The sequence below is a fragment of the Phaethon lepturus genome, unplaced genomic scaffold (assembly GCF_000687285.1).
Source record: "Phaethon lepturus isolate BGI_N335 unplaced genomic scaffold, ASM68728v1 scaffold5078, whole genome shotgun sequence".
Lineage (NCBI taxonomy): Eukaryota > Metazoa > Chordata > Aves > Phaethontiformes > Phaethontidae > Phaethon > Phaethon lepturus.
Genome location: NW_010558141.1, coordinates 23,618 through 40,427, shown reverse-complemented (window position 1 = coordinate 40,427; position 16,810 = coordinate 23,618). Strand labels below are relative to the sequence as shown.

General features: G+C 36.4%; 1 protein-coding gene across 2 annotated transcripts in view; it reads left to right on the top strand.

Moving 5' to 3' along the window:
• The first annotated feature begins 853 nt into the window (after positions 1-853).
• The window catches only part of FBXO9 (F-box protein 9), a 17,834-nt gene continuing 1,877 nt past the window's right edge, over positions 854-16,810 (top strand). For both annotated transcript variants that reach the window (XM_010292945.1, XM_010292946.1), the window contains exons 1-11: positions 854-988; positions 1,976-2,134; positions 2,576-2,633; positions 5,464-5,563; positions 8,847-8,977; positions 11,860-11,974; positions 12,662-12,780; positions 13,080-13,170; positions 14,164-14,259; positions 15,029-15,122; positions 15,867-16,021. In XM_010292945.1, the coding sequence (XP_010291247.1) occupies positions 1,988-2,134; positions 2,576-2,633; positions 5,464-5,563; positions 8,847-8,977; positions 11,860-11,974; positions 12,662-12,780; positions 13,080-13,170; positions 14,164-14,259; positions 15,029-15,122; positions 15,867-16,021 (1,106 nt within the window). In that variant the 5' untranslated portion in view covers positions 854-988; positions 1,976-1,987. The remainder of the gene's footprint in view (positions 989-1,975; positions 2,135-2,575; positions 2,634-5,463; positions 5,564-8,846; positions 8,978-11,859; positions 11,975-12,661; positions 12,781-13,079; positions 13,171-14,163; positions 14,260-15,028; positions 15,123-15,866; positions 16,022-16,810) is intronic.

Below are 16,810 nucleotides of genomic sequence, written 5' to 3'. Positions count from 1 at the left end.
CTTCAAACAAATGTTTTAGTCTTTGTTGAGGTTTTTTTTTTTTTCCTTACAGGCATCTTGCTGCTGTTGTCATTGTAGTGGTTTGTCACTGATGCTCAGAATCAGTTTTCCTTTGATTTAGTATAGATTCTATAAATCTCAGTATACGTCATAATGAGAATTTATTTGCGTCTTCTGAAGTTTTGCTCTTAAACTAGCTAACTTCTGTGTAGAGCCCTGTAAGTTTAGTTAAAGACCTTATTTAAGGTCTAACCTGTCTCACAGCAGTACTGTAAATAACACCAGCTGTCAGGCTCTCATGCTAGCTTTTTACTTTCTTTTACAGTACATTTCTTGTTTAGTTTCATATGTAGTTTTTGAGATTGCCTTTATTGTCCCATAATTTTCATAAAGTAGCTATTGCTACTCAAAGCACTAGTCTTTTTGTGCTTTTGTAGGTATTTGTCTTGGTTTCAGATCAAAACTGTTTATCTTTACACTGAGAAGATAGTGATTAAATTTTAATTTCTTGTAAGAAGCTATTGTTGAAGCTATTGAAACATTATTGTTTAATACTGAAGCCTTGGTTCTATGCTTTGACTTAGACACTGAGTGTATTTTTTCAGGTACTATGTCAGTGTACTGATGCTTGTAAGCCTTCAAGTGATACATTACTAATCTGTGTTGGATTGATGTGACTGAAATGCAAAACCCAGTTTCATTGGGTTAATAGGGAAGTGCAAACAATAACAGTAATTTTAGGATTAATTTTATAATCGGTTAAGATTGATGTAGGCGTAGGTGGGTAGGATGGGGAAAAGGGGAGTACGCTTACATTTTTTTAAATGTGTGCCCATGACAGTTGTGCTTTGTGAATGTGCTGTAGGGACTTCTGCAGACTCTATAATCACATCTGACTGCTCTCTACTAGGCAGAAGCTGAAGAAGATTGTCACTCCGATTTGGTAAGAACCGATGACAATGAAAGATCTGGTGAAGCAAATCTTCAGGTATGTCTCTCATGCTAGTGTTTTTTAACAAACATAGTACTGCTGTGATTTAATCTGCGTTACTTATGCTCATTTAGTTACCACACATTTTTTGATCTGACAAATACTTAATCTGTCTGCCCCTCTAAAAGTGAAATAGATAAATTTTGCATTGTGTTCCAAGTGTCAAATTCAGTCTTCAATTATCTGTGTAGATGAAAAGAAAGTTTGTGGCAGATTTGGAATTTCTTTGAAGAACTGTAGAAATCGGACAACAGTTTCTGTATGGATCAAATTCCAGTTTAATTTGACACTTTTTCTGGAGCAGAAAGCTGATAAAAGCAGTCTAATAGAAAAGCGTGTTCTCTTACAATACTAGATTTCTGTGTAGTTGCTCCGCAGAAGTCATGATGATTTCAAGAGACATGTAAAGTGTAACTTCAAAGATGCCAAAAAAAATGTGTGGCAAGAATTATAACTTGTCTTGTTTCACAGAGCATAGTCCTTTCTTTTTAAAAGAGAAAGGAGTGTGAGGTCTTACTTGTATATTATATAAATGGCAGCCTTGATTGTCGGAAAGCTTAGTATGCTTGCGTACAAAAAATTAGGTTTTCTGAATTCTAATTCAGGAGCTAATTGACTTATTGCTTAAGATAACTCTGCATAAACAAGGAGAAACATCATGTCTAGAAAGAATACTATGGTCATAACCATAGTACTAACAACCACTTCTTGAAACGTCAGTTTTTCTTCTGAGGTGAACAGTCCGGATAAAAGCACTAAACTTTATTGAATGAGATTGAAGAAGTACTTGTGCACTTTTTTTTTTAAATTTACTATAAAACAATTGCTAACTCTCCATGTCGAAACTCACTGAAGCCATTTAAGACTTGGAAATGTAAAGAAAAGTTTTTAAATTCTTTTTTGTCTTTGTACTTTATAATTTCTCCTCAGGAGATGTACTGTCTGAATATGTGACACTAAATCAGAATTAACTGGACTTTTTAGGCAGAGCTCCAGATGTTCAGAGCTCAGTGGATGTTTGAGCTTGCCCCAGGTATGAGTTCTAGTGGGTTGGAACCTCTGCCATGCAGAGCATCGTCAAGAGGACCTGCAGTAAAGTCCGTAGATGCCAGAGGGAAACAGGAGATAGCAAAAGAGGAAAAGGTACAAAAAAATAGATGTATAATTTTGGCATTGTTTTGTGTGTGTGTTAGTATTGCAGTGTAACTATCCTAAAAGCTAATGCTAAATTAAATCTGGAGAAACAGCAGAGGTGGTTAACCTGTTGTCTCCATACTAATGTCTTTCCATAATCCTACACCGATTTTTCTGGTTTTATGCTTGGCTTTGCGTCACCTTCCCAGTCTGCTTTCTGAAACATTGCAGGTGAGAAGCGAACAGCAGGAACATGGGTAGTTTGTTGACTGGGATTTCAGTTATGGCTTGTAGCACGTGAATATGTCTTCTCACTCTATTTACGGAATTATTCTATTCGTCTCCTTCATGGGGTACAGTAGGTACAATGAAAAATAATTTTAAGTCAAGTGACAATGCACTTGTATTTGTAGGGCATTTAAGAAGTGTTCTGTGTAATTTATTGTGCAGGCAAAAGAACTTTTCCTGAAGGCAGTGGAAGAAGAACAAAATGGGGCCCTTTATGAAGGTAATATGGAAGTCTACAATGAACACTCTTAATGCAGAGGAATCTAACACTCTCTGATTTATGTGAAAGACTGCGTGATGCCAGTGAACTTCAAACTTCAGGCTAATAGTAATTTGAGAGCTCGATTATATGGATAAGCAAACAAACCTGTTATAGAAGGAACCATATTACGGTTCTAAGGTTAAGGTGAAGCTATAGTGAGATCAGGGAAAGAATTTCTAGCTTTCAGGCAAAATGACAGTATTTTGCAGTCTAGCAATTTAATAAAGCACAGGATTGCTTCTTCATATAGCATGCTTCTTTATATGACTTTTGCAGCATGAGGGCAATATACTGTATTTCTTGTGCTCACAGTTTTCTTTGTTCCACTTTGAACAGAACTACTTAACCCATGGAATGTGGTGGTGTTTTGGTTTTGGTTTTTTTTTTAATTTACACAGTGTGGTGAGACAGCTTCTTTAAGAATTCCTGAAGTAACTGTTTCAATCTGGTAGTCTTGTTTTATGAGGTTTGACATAAATATTTAAGATGCTTAGCTTGCTTGCCCTCTTGCTATCAGCACTAGTAAAAATGGAAATTCCAAGTTTTCTTCCTTATATTTAGATTTCAGAATATATAGAGTAAGAAGCCTGTACTAACTTCAAGTCCTGTAGGTCAGTAGTGGAGATATCAGTTTTCTATTTCTTTCATGGAAAAAAAAAAAAAGAACACAGAATGTACGTGCCATCCTGTTCATCCCCTAGAGATTTTGGCCAACTTGGTTAAGTGCAGGTGCAAAATACGTCAAGATATGCAAGACGAGAGTACTCTGGAAGCTCCTGAACTGAGCCACCTGTTGAATACAGAATTTCCTCTGCACTGTGGGAGTTTTCCTTCCCTTGCAAGGGATTTCTGGTTGTTGTTCCAGATCTCAGACGAACTGAGAGAAGTATGAGTTACCAATAGGTAATAAAATAAGTTGTTTCAATTTCTAATTTATTACAAGTTTTTTACGGGGCAAAATTACTTTAGGCTAAGGTATTTTGTGTTTTGGGTGTGGAATTAAATGCACAGTAAAAAAAGATGTCAGAACTAAATCTGATATGTAATCTACCATTTAGGAAATTGTGCAGTAGACTGAAGGTTCTTTCATACCAACAGTTTCCAAGTAAATGAAAAAAAAAAAATGTGAGGAAAGCAGTCTATATAAGCATTGTGTATATAAAATGAAAGCTACAGCTTCATCTTCTTGAGTGCACTCCTTGTATGTTAAACATAGCAGCAGAGAAGTAGTAGCATCTAACAGTTTCATTCTCAAAGGTGTTCTAGGCATCTGGATTGCATGGGTATGAATCCATTCTTTCTCAGTTGAATTTGATTTGACAGTTAAAGACAGACACAGATACATATTATTGAGTACAAGTTGAATCATCTGTTTTCAGACCACTTATCTGCTGACCTGGCCCAGGTCACCAGAATCCAAGTGGCATTTCAGCCTGCTTCTGAAATCTGCTGATACCTGACATTTGTGAGACCTTATGTGCAGCAGCTTGTTCATGTTTAAGTACGCTACAGGCCTTGCTGCAAGATTAAATGCTGAAGTAGAGACGGATCTCTGTTTAGCTGGCTGGTGCTATTCCTCATCCTCACCAGTCAAAGGATACTACTTGTCAGTCTCCAGCCCTGACACGGACTCAAGAAAATAGGAACACTTATGTGCCCCAAACTCAGGCTTCTCAGACTCATTAATGTGTCGAATTCTGAGCTCCACACTCACTGATGTTTTATTTTGGGTTTTGTTTTTAGGGGTCCAAACTGAGGGAGAGTTGGCCTCTGATCTTGGTTACCACCATGTGGGAATACAGAGAGACATATAAATACATGTATGATCTTAATACTTAATCGGTATTAAAACAGACTGAACGTACATACAGTGAATCCACTTAAATTAAGAAGGATCCACAGAGTTAACTCAGAAGATAGACAATCTGCAGCTTAAATAACAGTTCATTCCCACAGGGTGATTTTCCTGGGCCTGTTTCTCTACTCAGTGTTTGTAGCATCTGTGGAGTGTTAAAGGCAGAACTACTTTCTCTGTGTGCTATAAGAAACCAGATCTGTCAGTTTCCTTCAAGCCCCATAGCCTTGTGCTTGCAAAATAGCTTTTTGAAAAGGCTGCTTTCGTCCACTCAGGTTCATCACCCTCAGTGCTTTGAGTGGCTTGCATCTGTGCTTTCTGTAGTTTCCAGGGTTTTGTGACAGTAAAATTTACTTGTTTTTTGTCTGTTCTTGAAGTTTTAAAATTATACCATATTTTGTTGATCTTTCTCACCCTTATAATTTTGTGTGTGAGTGACTGTCTGTACTATACTGGGGATTTAAGGTACCTGCATCATCTTTCTGTTCATGTTCCTTATGGTTACGTATGAACATAATCTTTATATATTTTTAGATTTCTATATATAAATCTTTACAGCTTGTTGAGAAAGCTTTGTAAGTGCTGGGTAACAAACAAAATTGAACTTTGTAATGTTTTAATGTAAAATTTTGTACTCCATAATTGAATTTGTAATAGTTAAGGTAAATCTGTAAAAGCTGAAATACGTCTGTGAGAGCTCTTGATTCTGAAAGAGTACATGAAGTTTTTAGTTTTGAAAATAGGTTCTTAATGTGCCTCTCCTCTGTATTGAATTTAAACCTAATCAGTTTAGACTAAATAAGATTTACTAGGCAAAGGCATTTTCCACCTTTTTAGTGCTTTTAGCTGAAACTGTCTCTCTGAAAAAAATCTCTGCTTTGATAAGCTAGTTTAGGGATCAGACATGTTTAAACATTAAACCTGTATTTTCAGCCATCAAGTTTTATCGTCTAGCCATGCAGCTTGTACCTGACATAGAGTTCAAGATCACCTATACACGGTCCCCAGATGGTGATGGAGTTGGAAAGAGATGGTGAGTATAAAATTGTACTATTTAAGTGCATCGGAGTACTGAAACCTGAAGTGTTGTTTCTAAAGCATATGAATGATCTGCTATGATACACAGTTGTAAGTCTCTTAACATTTGGAAAACTTGTTTACTTTCATTTGAATAGACTGCTTCGTAGAAAGTTTACAGATGCATTAATCCAAGGAGAACTTTTCTATACTGTAGTTCAAAGAAGGTAACAGGCTTGTTTGGAGCTAGTTAAATTGAAGTGGAAGGATTACAAATAGTTATGTTGTTACTTAAAGTAAAAAGCATCAGTTGCTTTATTCCTTTTGATTTCTGATTTTCAGATTTATGGGTTATACATTTAGGATCATCTACAAAATTGTAGGTGGCAGAAAGATCAATTGGTAAAAGCTTTGTACCATGGAATAAGCATCATAATTAAGCAAGGGAATATACTACTGTTCTTGTGCTAACACGGCCAAATGGGAGCATTTCCAATAAGTAGAGCAATACATTTAGAAGCTTATAGATTGTAGTCTGAGTAGCCTAGTCTTTCATCATTACAAGCATCAGAAATACCCCTTGCCTCAACATGCCCGATGTATAGCCACTTAAAGTTGGCCTAACTTGAGCCCAAGACTTATGTTTGAGGACAGGAGTCAGGTTAGGGCCAAAACTTCTGTTATAGCTCAGATAGTGTAGTGAAGGCAAGCTTATGAAACAGAACTTCCCAATTCACTACTTACTGGTAGCAGCCATAGATGCTGCTGGTAGCTACAAGAAATTGAGAATTTTAAAACTGAAAATAGAAGAGGAAAGTACAGCCATATCCATATGGTGTTACTAGCTCAGTCTTGTTGCCCCAGGGCAGTACGGCTTCAATCCAGTGGTTGACTATAAAAGAGAGTAAGATGAGCTAAGTGCTTTATTTACATCCATTACTGAATGCATTGCTAGCATGAAATCTTTGCTGGGCATTTGTGCACTAGGAAAAATACCATATGATAAACTACAGTCACATAAAAATCTTGGTTTTCTTAGGATTATTTTTTAAAACTGAAAATAAAAGGATTTACAAATATTTCTTATTTTAGCATCATTTTCTCTACTGCCTTCATTAAACCTCTCTGACACAAAGTTCAGGGCAGTATTGATCTGCTTGAGGGCAGGAAGGCTCAAGAGGGATCTGGACAGGCTGGAGTGATGGGCTGAGGTCAGTTGTATGAGGTTCAACAAGGCTTAGCACTGGGTCCTGCACTTGGGTCACAACAACCCCATACAATGCTACAGCCTTGGGGAAGAGTGGCTGGAAAGATGCCCAGTGGAAAAGGACCTGGGGGTGTTTGTCAACAGCCAGATGAATGTGAGCCAGCAGTATGCCCAGGTGGCCAAGAAGGCCAACAGCATCCTGGCCTGTATCAGGAATAGTGTGGCCAGCAGGAGTAGGGAAGTGATTGTCCCACTGTAGTTGGCACTGGTGGGACCACGCCTCAAATACTCTGTTCAGTTTTGGGCCCCTCACTACAAGAAGGACGTTGAGGTGCTGGAGCGTGTCCAGAGAAGGGCAGTGAAGCTGGTGAGGGGGCTGGAGCACAAGTCTTATGAGGAGCAGCTGAGGGAACTGGGGTTGTTTAGCCTGGAGAAGAGGAGGCTGAGGGGAGACCTTAATCGATCGCTACAGTTACGTGAAAGGAGGTTGTAGCAAGGTGGGTGTTGGTCTCTTCTCCCATGTAACAAGTGACAGGACAAGAGGAAATGGCCTTAAGTTGCACCGGGGGAAGTTTAGATTGGCTATTAGGAAAAATGTATTCATCAGAAGGGTTACCAAGCATTGGAACAGGCTGCCCAGGGAAGTTGTTGAGTCACCATCCCTGGAGGTACTTGTAGATGTACCTGATGTACACCATATGTGTAGGTGTGGAACTTAGGGCATGGTTTAGTGGTGGACTTTGCAGTGTTAGGTTAACGGTTGGACTTGATGATCTTAAAGGTCATTTGCAACCTAAATGATTCTATGATTTTATGAATTTTTGTCCAGTTTTATATATGTTGCTGCACTGTCCCCAGCACTATGGGACAGTGAGGGAAAAACAGCCAGTACTCTTAATTGTTGTTTAAAAAAAGCAGTATTTGTAGAAGTGTGTTTTTTTCAAGAGATTCTGGTTGTGGTGGTTTTGCTTTCTGAATTACTGTTGTAGATGTTTCATACAATCTTGGTGAGAAAAAGCAAATTACACGATTACATTTGGAAAAACAATTTACAGTGTGGCCTATAGGTACTTGGGACTGGCCATCATATTCATCAAAATGAAGGAAGGTATGTTCAGTGCAACATCTTACTATTGTCTTAGTTATGACAGGCCCAAACATAATTGTCTTCTCTATAATACTTTAAAACCCATTGGTAGTTCTACTAGTTGCTTGCTTATATTCTCAACTCGTTCTGATAAGCTTGTTTAGAGTAGAATTGAATAATATTAAAAAGTAACTGGACGGTCTCTTAGCTAGCTTGTATACCAAGTCAGGGGAAAGAAAGTGTTTTGCGATGAGATCAAGGAGAGTTGAGTTACATGGTGTGAGCAAGCATGCACCTATTAAAGGATCATGTTATGACATACAACATACATTTAGCATTTTTTTCAATATGCTAATGTTCTTTCATCACTTAGTAATCCTTCAAGTTTACTGACAAGTAGCAAGCATATTGTTTCCGTTCTGCTATCTTGTTCTTGCTCCTGAAATTTATGTCTGACTAAAGAATTGGTTAAAAGTAGATTTCCTAAAGGAAAGTTTTCCTTCGTTATTGATGAATAAACCCACTGAGGATCACTCTGCAGTAATAACACAAGAGTAAAAAAAAAAAACAAAACACAACAATCCTTGTTTTCAGTATCTCATGTTGTGACAAGGATTACAAAATGTAACTTTCCATCAATGATAATTTATTTCCTGCATACGGCTTATCTTAGACAAAGTAAAAGATGAGATTTATCTTTTCATGGGGTCAAGCAATTCTTCAGTGACTTCACTAAAAACAGTGAACTCTCAAATCCAAAAGGAAACAGGAATTGGAATTAAATGAAAAAAAAGTTGTTACTGTGAGGTAGATTCCAGCAAAATCTAAATGGACTTAATAAAATTGCAGTAGTTGTTTCATCTTAAAATGAAATGAGATTGCTTTGAAAACATACAGGAAGCAACTATATTGAATGAGGGTAAGACAGCGGATTGATGCCAAGGTAAGGACATCTGTTGGTATGTTTTGTCCAATATCACAGTGTTGGCATTCCCTCTTTTCTAGTGTTGAGGATAACAAAGAGGATGACAAAATGGCTGATCTCCTGTCAGATTTCCAGCAGCAATTAACTCTTCAGGAATCTTCAGTCAAACTTTGTCAGCCTGAGGTTGATGTCAGCCAGACCCATATCTCAGGTATGAGTTAAGATACACTGTAAGAGTTCAGAGGTAGAATTCATAGAGATGTTTCACTCTATTAAAACAATTGTCTCCTTCATTCTGAAGCCACCTTTAAAGGAATGTACACAGTATCTTTGCTTTTATAGTTAGATGTAAAGGAAAAAAGATCATCAACTAGCTAAACAGATCTCTTCCTCACACATGATTTTGCCTCTATTGCACAAGCTTTTCCATGTACTGCTACTACTAAGTAGAATTTTTCAGAATCAGAGTCATACTTAAAGGTAGCAACTTCTAGGAACAGACTTGCTAAGTAAATGTATTCCTGTTTTCCTTCCAGTTAATGTGTGAAAAAGTGAAATGTGGGTGTTTTTGTTCTGGTTTGCAAATATTTATTACAATTCTTAAATGTGCATAAGAGACAATTGTTCTGTGTAGAATATGCGTCTTTGCATTTCCTGTTTTTATCTGGTTCTGTATCAGATTTTTACAACACATACATTTTCAGGTTCAGCAAGACTATATAACATAGCTAGTAAGGATTTTGGAGGTTAACAATTTTGAGTGCTTCAGTTCTATGACAGTCACCCTGAGACTTCCTTATGAGAGCTAAATTGTAGAGAGTGTATATACGCTATAAACGCTTAAAATCAGATGCCTCTAAAGCTTGTGTGTTTTGTGTCCTGAATTATCAGTTGCTCTTGGAAATCTTGGCCTGTTCTCCTCTGTTCTACTCAAGGAAGGAGAATAAAGTAAATGTAGCAAGCTGTTCAAGTCAAAACATAAAGAAAACAGGATTTTTTTTATTTTTTATTTTAACAACTGTGGCATTGTACACCTGGAAAAGCATCTGTTCTGTTTTTTGCCAGTGAAGTCAAGATGCTGTAGATATTACTATAAAATCATCTCAGGAGATATCTCTGTTGAGCAGCGATCTTAGTCTCTTCTAGTTTTATTTTCTGCCTTCCTGCCAGTCCTGTGTTACAGTATCTTTACTGACTCTTTTATAGCAGAAGCAAAACTCATGTCATGATGTCCGCTTCAGAAGTTAGTAGGCTGGAAAGGATCCCTCTTGGTCATCACAGTAGTACAATAGTTGCAGACCTCAGCAGTTCAAGGAAAACTGAAACAATGTGAAGTAATGGAATTGATTTCTTGTGTTCCATTTTACATTTTATTGACATTCATAATCTTAGAATACTGGTTAACCCCTAGTACAGGACAAGATCAGACTTCTATGTAACTGACATACTGAATATATTCACTTCCCCTCCCTAGGATACAAGTAATTTTTTGTAATAGGTTTTGGTTTTTTTTTTCTTTTACACAAGCAAAGCTTAGGACCAAGATAGCATTCTTCACCAGAAATACTATAATATTTTTCCTACAGGGTGTGCCCAGTATCTGAAGCAAAGTGTCTTAACAGTCCCAGGTTTACTAGAAACTTGGGAATATGGATGGTAAAATAGATAATCAAAGGCTTTGGCTGACTGGTGACTATCAGAGTGGAAGATGTATACTTGTTAGCACTAGTAAGAGATTTTTAAGCCCTTGTATCTCCCATTCTCCAAGGCACTAAGAGTTCACATACTGAAGAGCTCATAAGTTGCCAGAGACTGTTTTGTACCTTGTAGTAATAATTTGCACAAGTTCTGTTTATACTGGAACATTAATTTAATGGTTGCAAATACAGGCAATATAGCAAATTTATGACTTCTCAATAATAAAACATAGAATTAAGTCAGATTCATGAAATGAGATGTGTGTTAAATGAATACAGAAACTGGTGCCCAATGAGGTGTCTGTACTTTTTATCATGTTAGTATTCGAAATGTGAAACTTAAGTTTCATCAAATTTTATCGTAAAAACAGTCTTGGTGGATTTGTGGGAGTGCAGCAATGCAGTTTTTATAAGCATGTTTTTTCACTAAAAATAAATCAGAATTTTATTAAATTACAGTCTCTACCATGGTATTTACAGCTAGTGCTGCTCAGCTATTTTCTCCATTTGATCTCAAAGCAGTTATACTGAGTAAAATCATCAAGTCTTCGGTACGTGTGGTGATACAGTTCAAGCCATAGGCTCCAGAAAGCAGCAGTAGTTGAAAATAAATTAAGTGTAATTCCTGATGGTATAAGATTAGTAAACAAGATTGTACCCAACTGAAACAACAGAGAAAACTTAGGGAGGCAGAAAGTTATTAGAAAGAATTTTGACTTCATTTCCCAGGGTTTTCTCACTGAACTTTTAATGCTAGGAAAATTACCATATGTTCTTGTCATGCTTTGATGAGGATTCTGTCATCTTATATTACATTATAAAAAGTCTTTCAACACAACAATGCTATGTGATACCATTTTCAATCACTGGACCTGTACCACAAAATACAGAGTGATATCCTATCAATTTCATAGTGGATAGGTTGTTTTTAGGACCTCCTGTCCCATACTGAACTTGACCTGAGCTTATTTAGCTTGTCATGCAAAAGCAGTGTGCTTTGAGATAATGTTGCATGTGAGGTCAGTTTGAAGAAAATACTGCTTTGCAGACACTGTGGATATGCAATGTGTGTGTGGAACTTTTGGTATAACAAAATTTGGTATTACAGTTGTGGACATTTATAGTCTAAAACCATGTTTTATACTATCATCTTAAGAAAAATCAAGAGCTGAAAGTACATTATGGTCTTTTGTTATGTGACTTTTTTCTAATGTATAGTGACTTTTTAAATTAAAGATAATTTCTTCTGTTCCCTGGTATCTGGCTGCAATGTGGAAAAGTAGGATTTTTTTTTTTAATGGAAAGACAGAACTTCAATAATGGTCAAACCTGCAATTGTAGCTAACCTATTGATTTACAGGTTACCATCTAACAAGGATTTCTTTTCTCTTTGTAGTGTTGCCTATGGAAGTACTAATGTACATTTTCCGATGGGTGGTTTCGAGTGACTTGGACCTCAGATCATTAGAGCAATTATCTCTTGTTTGTCGAGGATTTTACATTTGCGCCAGGTATTGTAGATTAGTTATCTAGAGTGAAACTTCTCTCTGCTCTAAGGAAGAAAAAAAGGCTTTTTTATGCTCAAGCACATGTAAACAGTATGTAGAGGTGGATAATAAATCCATAGGGCAAAATTGCTTGTGTTGGAAAGGTGCGGTTTGTTGTTGTTGGTTGGGTTTTTTTTTGCTTTTAGGCTGCTAAATTGTACATGTAGGACTATGTTGGGCTTTTTCTTCCCATGACAATTTTCATGTTATGCTCCTCACAGTGCTAATCAGCTTTTGAATACACCGCTAAACGGTATGTTAGATAGATGACTTCACTGTAATAAAAACTATTGCTGAAAGTCTCACTTTCTGTACCTTGTTTGAAAGTCAGAGTTGCAAGGTCTCCAGAATAATTCTGTTGTGTTGTCATCCTCATACGGCCACACAGAGAGATGCCAGGCTGCTGCAATGTTGTTGTCCTGTACTTGGCTGAAAATGGCATTGTGTTCTTGAATTTCACTGGGAAAAAGTGCTTTTTAATGCTCCAGGATTAGGTAAATTAGTCAATGATTTTAAATTATGAGCTATTGTTGTTTTTCAGTTTCTTTCAGTTGCATCCAGACTAAATAATGGAGTGTTACTTTGATATATAAAAGCTAAACAAGGTTTGCAGAAAAGTTATGGGGTTTGCTTTTTTCTCATTTTCACTAGAGATCCTGAAATCTGGCATCAAGTCTGTTTGAAAATATGGGGCAGGAGCTGCAATAAACTTGTTCCATATACCTCTTGGAGGGAAATGTTTTTGGAAAGGCCCCGCGTGCGATTTGATGGTAAGGTGTACTTTTTGGAAATAGTTTTGGTTTTTTTACTGTGTGTAACCATGACAGAAGCAATCAGGTGGGTTTGATGTTTATGATATTGTTGTTAGACCTAATCTGAATTTGTTTGGGCTTTTGAATCTATAGAGTATTTGTAAAGAGGAGGGAACAGTGCAAGGGATGAAAATAAAATCTTTCATGTATTTAAGTAACAAAAGTAAACTCAAAAGTTTTAGGTTATTGGTTTTTCCACCTTAAATATTCTGTGTACTTAATTTTTGTTTGTATGCTTATATCTTCCTTTCCTGTAGGTGTATATATTAGCAAGACAAAATACATACGTCAAGGAGAACAATCTCTTGATGGTTTCTATAGAGCGTGGCACCAAGTGGAATATTACAGGTAGAACTGTAGTACAATGAGTGAGTGAAGTGTTTCTCTCTTAAGTTCTTTAAATCCAGCCCTTGGTATGACAAACATTAATCGTTCTGTAAAACTCACTACAGTGTATAAAGTTATGTATGTTTTTTGAGAATAGGTCTTAAGAAGTAGGATTTGTTATGATAATTAGAGATGAGCTTGGAAACACGTTTCGTCCTCAGTTATACCATTTCATGTGGATAAAACTTAAACAGTAACAGCAGTAATACTCGTTCACAAATTTCTTTCCCCAAATCACTTCTGCTTTACATTTGTGATATAATAGTTGTTTTCAGCAGAGGTAAAACAAGTAATTGTACAAGAATTGTCGATTTAATTTGTAAGCAATTGTAAATAATCAAGAGGCTGGGTTTTCTCAGCTCACTATAAATACCTTGCCATTTGTTTCCTCTGCTGTTCTTCATCTTTCTGTTCCCAGCATTTATTGTTCCATTCAGCAGTCCTTTCTGAGGCTGGAAACTGTTAATAGAAATCATTGAATCTTGTGGCTATTTCTGTAGTCTCACAAACATCAGCACAGTGTCTGAGTACTGTAAAAATTGATCAGATCCCAGAACCTGAAAAAGGCCATGGCATTATCCATTCTGTACTGATACCGTAACTAAGATTTTGTTGCATTTGTCTCAGTCGATGCTAGGAATAGAGAAACTTACCTAAGGTCAGTCTTGATTCCAGGATAGCCTTCTTGCATTGATTAGAGGTGACAAAACTCCTCAATTTCTGCCCTCTTTCACAACTCTTCATGACTTGATCTTTTAGTCTTCAAAACTCTCTTTTGATTTCTGGTCTCTTTTTTTCTGTTACATCATGTGTGAAGAAATGTGTTTTCAAATCCTATTACCTATTAAGTTCTGTACCCTTCTGGGAGACATCCTGTGATTTAAAAAAAAAAAACAACACAACAGAAAAAGGGTATATTTTCTAGGTTTGTATTGTGTAATTATATTTTTGCAGGTATTTGAGATTCTTTCCAGATGGTCAAGTTATGATGCTAACAACTCCTGAAGATCCTCCATCTATAGTTCCTCGCTTACGGACTAAAAATACAAGGTTATTGAAATAAAATATTTGGTTACAGTTTTCATCTTGTTTTTACCTGGCAATTTCTATTTACTTTTGTCTGGGATTCTATATTGTGGCTTAGCTAAACAAGAGTAAAAATACAATGTTATTTATATTGTGTTATAGACATTTATAATTCTCTTCTGAGAACTAAAAAAAATGTGGTCTTTATGAAAGGTACCTTTCATTTTAAGGTCCTGATATTGTAATTAGATTTCCTTTGTGGGTTATGTGATTTTAAACTTTCAAAGGAAGTAGATGGAATAATACATGCTATTAGCTTGGTGGTTTTAGAATCCTCTTAAGGATACTATTTTTTTGTTGACTGCCTTCTCACACTTCCTGGGCTCTTTGAAGAAATGTGAAGATTTTGGTGGGATATGACTAAATTATTGCTTGGTTTCTTTGTGATATTTGCACAAACCATTTCAAAAGATAGGAAATCTGTTTGCGACTTCAGAACAGGTTTGAGCCATTCACCAGAAGTCTGAAAATATTTAGCAGTAGGCCAGGGAGAACTGACTAGCTTATTTTTACTGTCCTATCTGGGAAACTAAAAGCAACCTTCCAAAATGTTTTCATCATTTCATATCATCAATGAGCCTGGTACTTTACTAAATGGAAATAAAAAATGGTTTCCTTGATTGTGATATGCAGTCAGTCTTATTTTCATTGCTGATATTTGTGTTATAAATCACTCTCTTGAGACAGAGGGTATTTTTATGTCCTTGATACTATCCTCCTCTTAACTTTCCAGAACGGATGCAATCTTGCTTGGCCATTATCGCCTTTCCCAGGAAATAGACAATCAAACCAAAGTATTTGCTGTAATAATGAAGAAAAAGGAAGAGGTAGGTAGCAAAATAGAATAGAGGAAATAATTTAAGGAGGGGGCTTTTAAATAATTTTTTCCTCACACTGAATATTTTAAGGCACCTGAAGACTTGACATTACACCAGAAGATTAAATTTATTTTTTTTAATGGTTCAAAAATAAAATATAAATAAGCATGGTAATTTATCTTACCTGTTTTTCCCAAATCTGTAGTAATCTTTTTATTAAGACAGATAAATATCTGGCTCACATTTGAGTAATGGTTCTCCTCCTTAGGCTTAATTGCCATGAGTGGTGTTATTAGGTAGTTAACACTACCTAATACTACCTAACTTCGTTAACAAACAGAAAGGAAGGATGAAGAGGTCATTTTCTAAGATCAGTTTTGACTGTGTGCAGTCATGTTCCACGGCATTCAATAAAACTAAAGAAGAGTATTCATTAATTGAACTTGAATGATTTGGTCAACTTATTTACATCACAAAATTTTCTGATTAACAAAGTGTCTGTCAAGAGAAACTTGTGAAGAGTTGGAAGTGTTACATTACTTTACAATGAGTTTGCATAGTTTGGGTGTTGTCCTCCACGCTTATCTTTCTGTGAAAACTTCTTCCATAATGAACATCTAAATTTATGTATTTTCAAGGAATACCAGTACTTGCTTTTAAGTGTGAGAGTTTAACAGTCTATCCTCACACTTACTTAGGCCTCAGGATAAATAGTAGTTTGTAGGTCATGAAACTTCTTTTCTCTTTGTACAGAAACCAATGGACTACCACAAATACAGGTATTTCCGCCGTGTTCCTGCACAAGAAACAGATCACAGTTTTCATGTAGGACTACAGTTGTGCTCCAGTGGGCGCCAGAGGTTCAACAAACTTGTCTGGATACATCATTCTTGTCACATAACTTACAAGTAAGTAAATGGAGAATAAGATCGAAGAAGGATGCTTAACTATAGAAGCGCGAGTGACATTAATTTCTCCAGTACTAAGTACAGAAGATGTAAAGGCTGTGAGACTTACGATGCTTTAACAGAATGTCCTCAAAACAGTAACTGGTCGTGATTTGATATATCATGATAAACTTCCACTTTACGAAATCTCAAAATTTTAGTAACTTTTCATAATGGTATGGGAAGTTTCCTAAATAGTAGAACTTCACTATTTTAGCCATTTAAAAGATTTATGCACAGTGTTTGAATGATTTCAGAACTGAATCGGCGTTGAATGACTTAGTGTGGTGCTAGTAAAGGGGTGTGGAGAATGTATGTTCATTAAGGTCTATCTGTTTTCCTCTGTGGATGTGCAAGCTAGAAGTGCCTGCACCCATCATGTGAGAACTGAAATGCTTACAAACTATATAATCCAGCAGTGCAAAAATGGGTATGTGACCAGCTCTTTTGATCACTAACCAAGCAAGAGCCATGGCCACTGTACTTGCACCTGTCACTCCAAATTACTGGCAAGTTAGCTGTCCGGATGTTTGATGTTGGAATTTAGGGTAGATTTAGGCCTTGTCTTCCAGTCTTCTTAATCCCTAAATTCAGATTTTATAGGGACATAGCTCAGCAATTGAGCTATAAGTATATAAAATCTAGGAATTAAACTGCTGGTGGTTGGGAGTATAGCTAACTTCCATAAACAGAAAAATTGCTTTTATAAAAACTAATATATTCATACCTAATTTATGAAGAAGTGGCAGT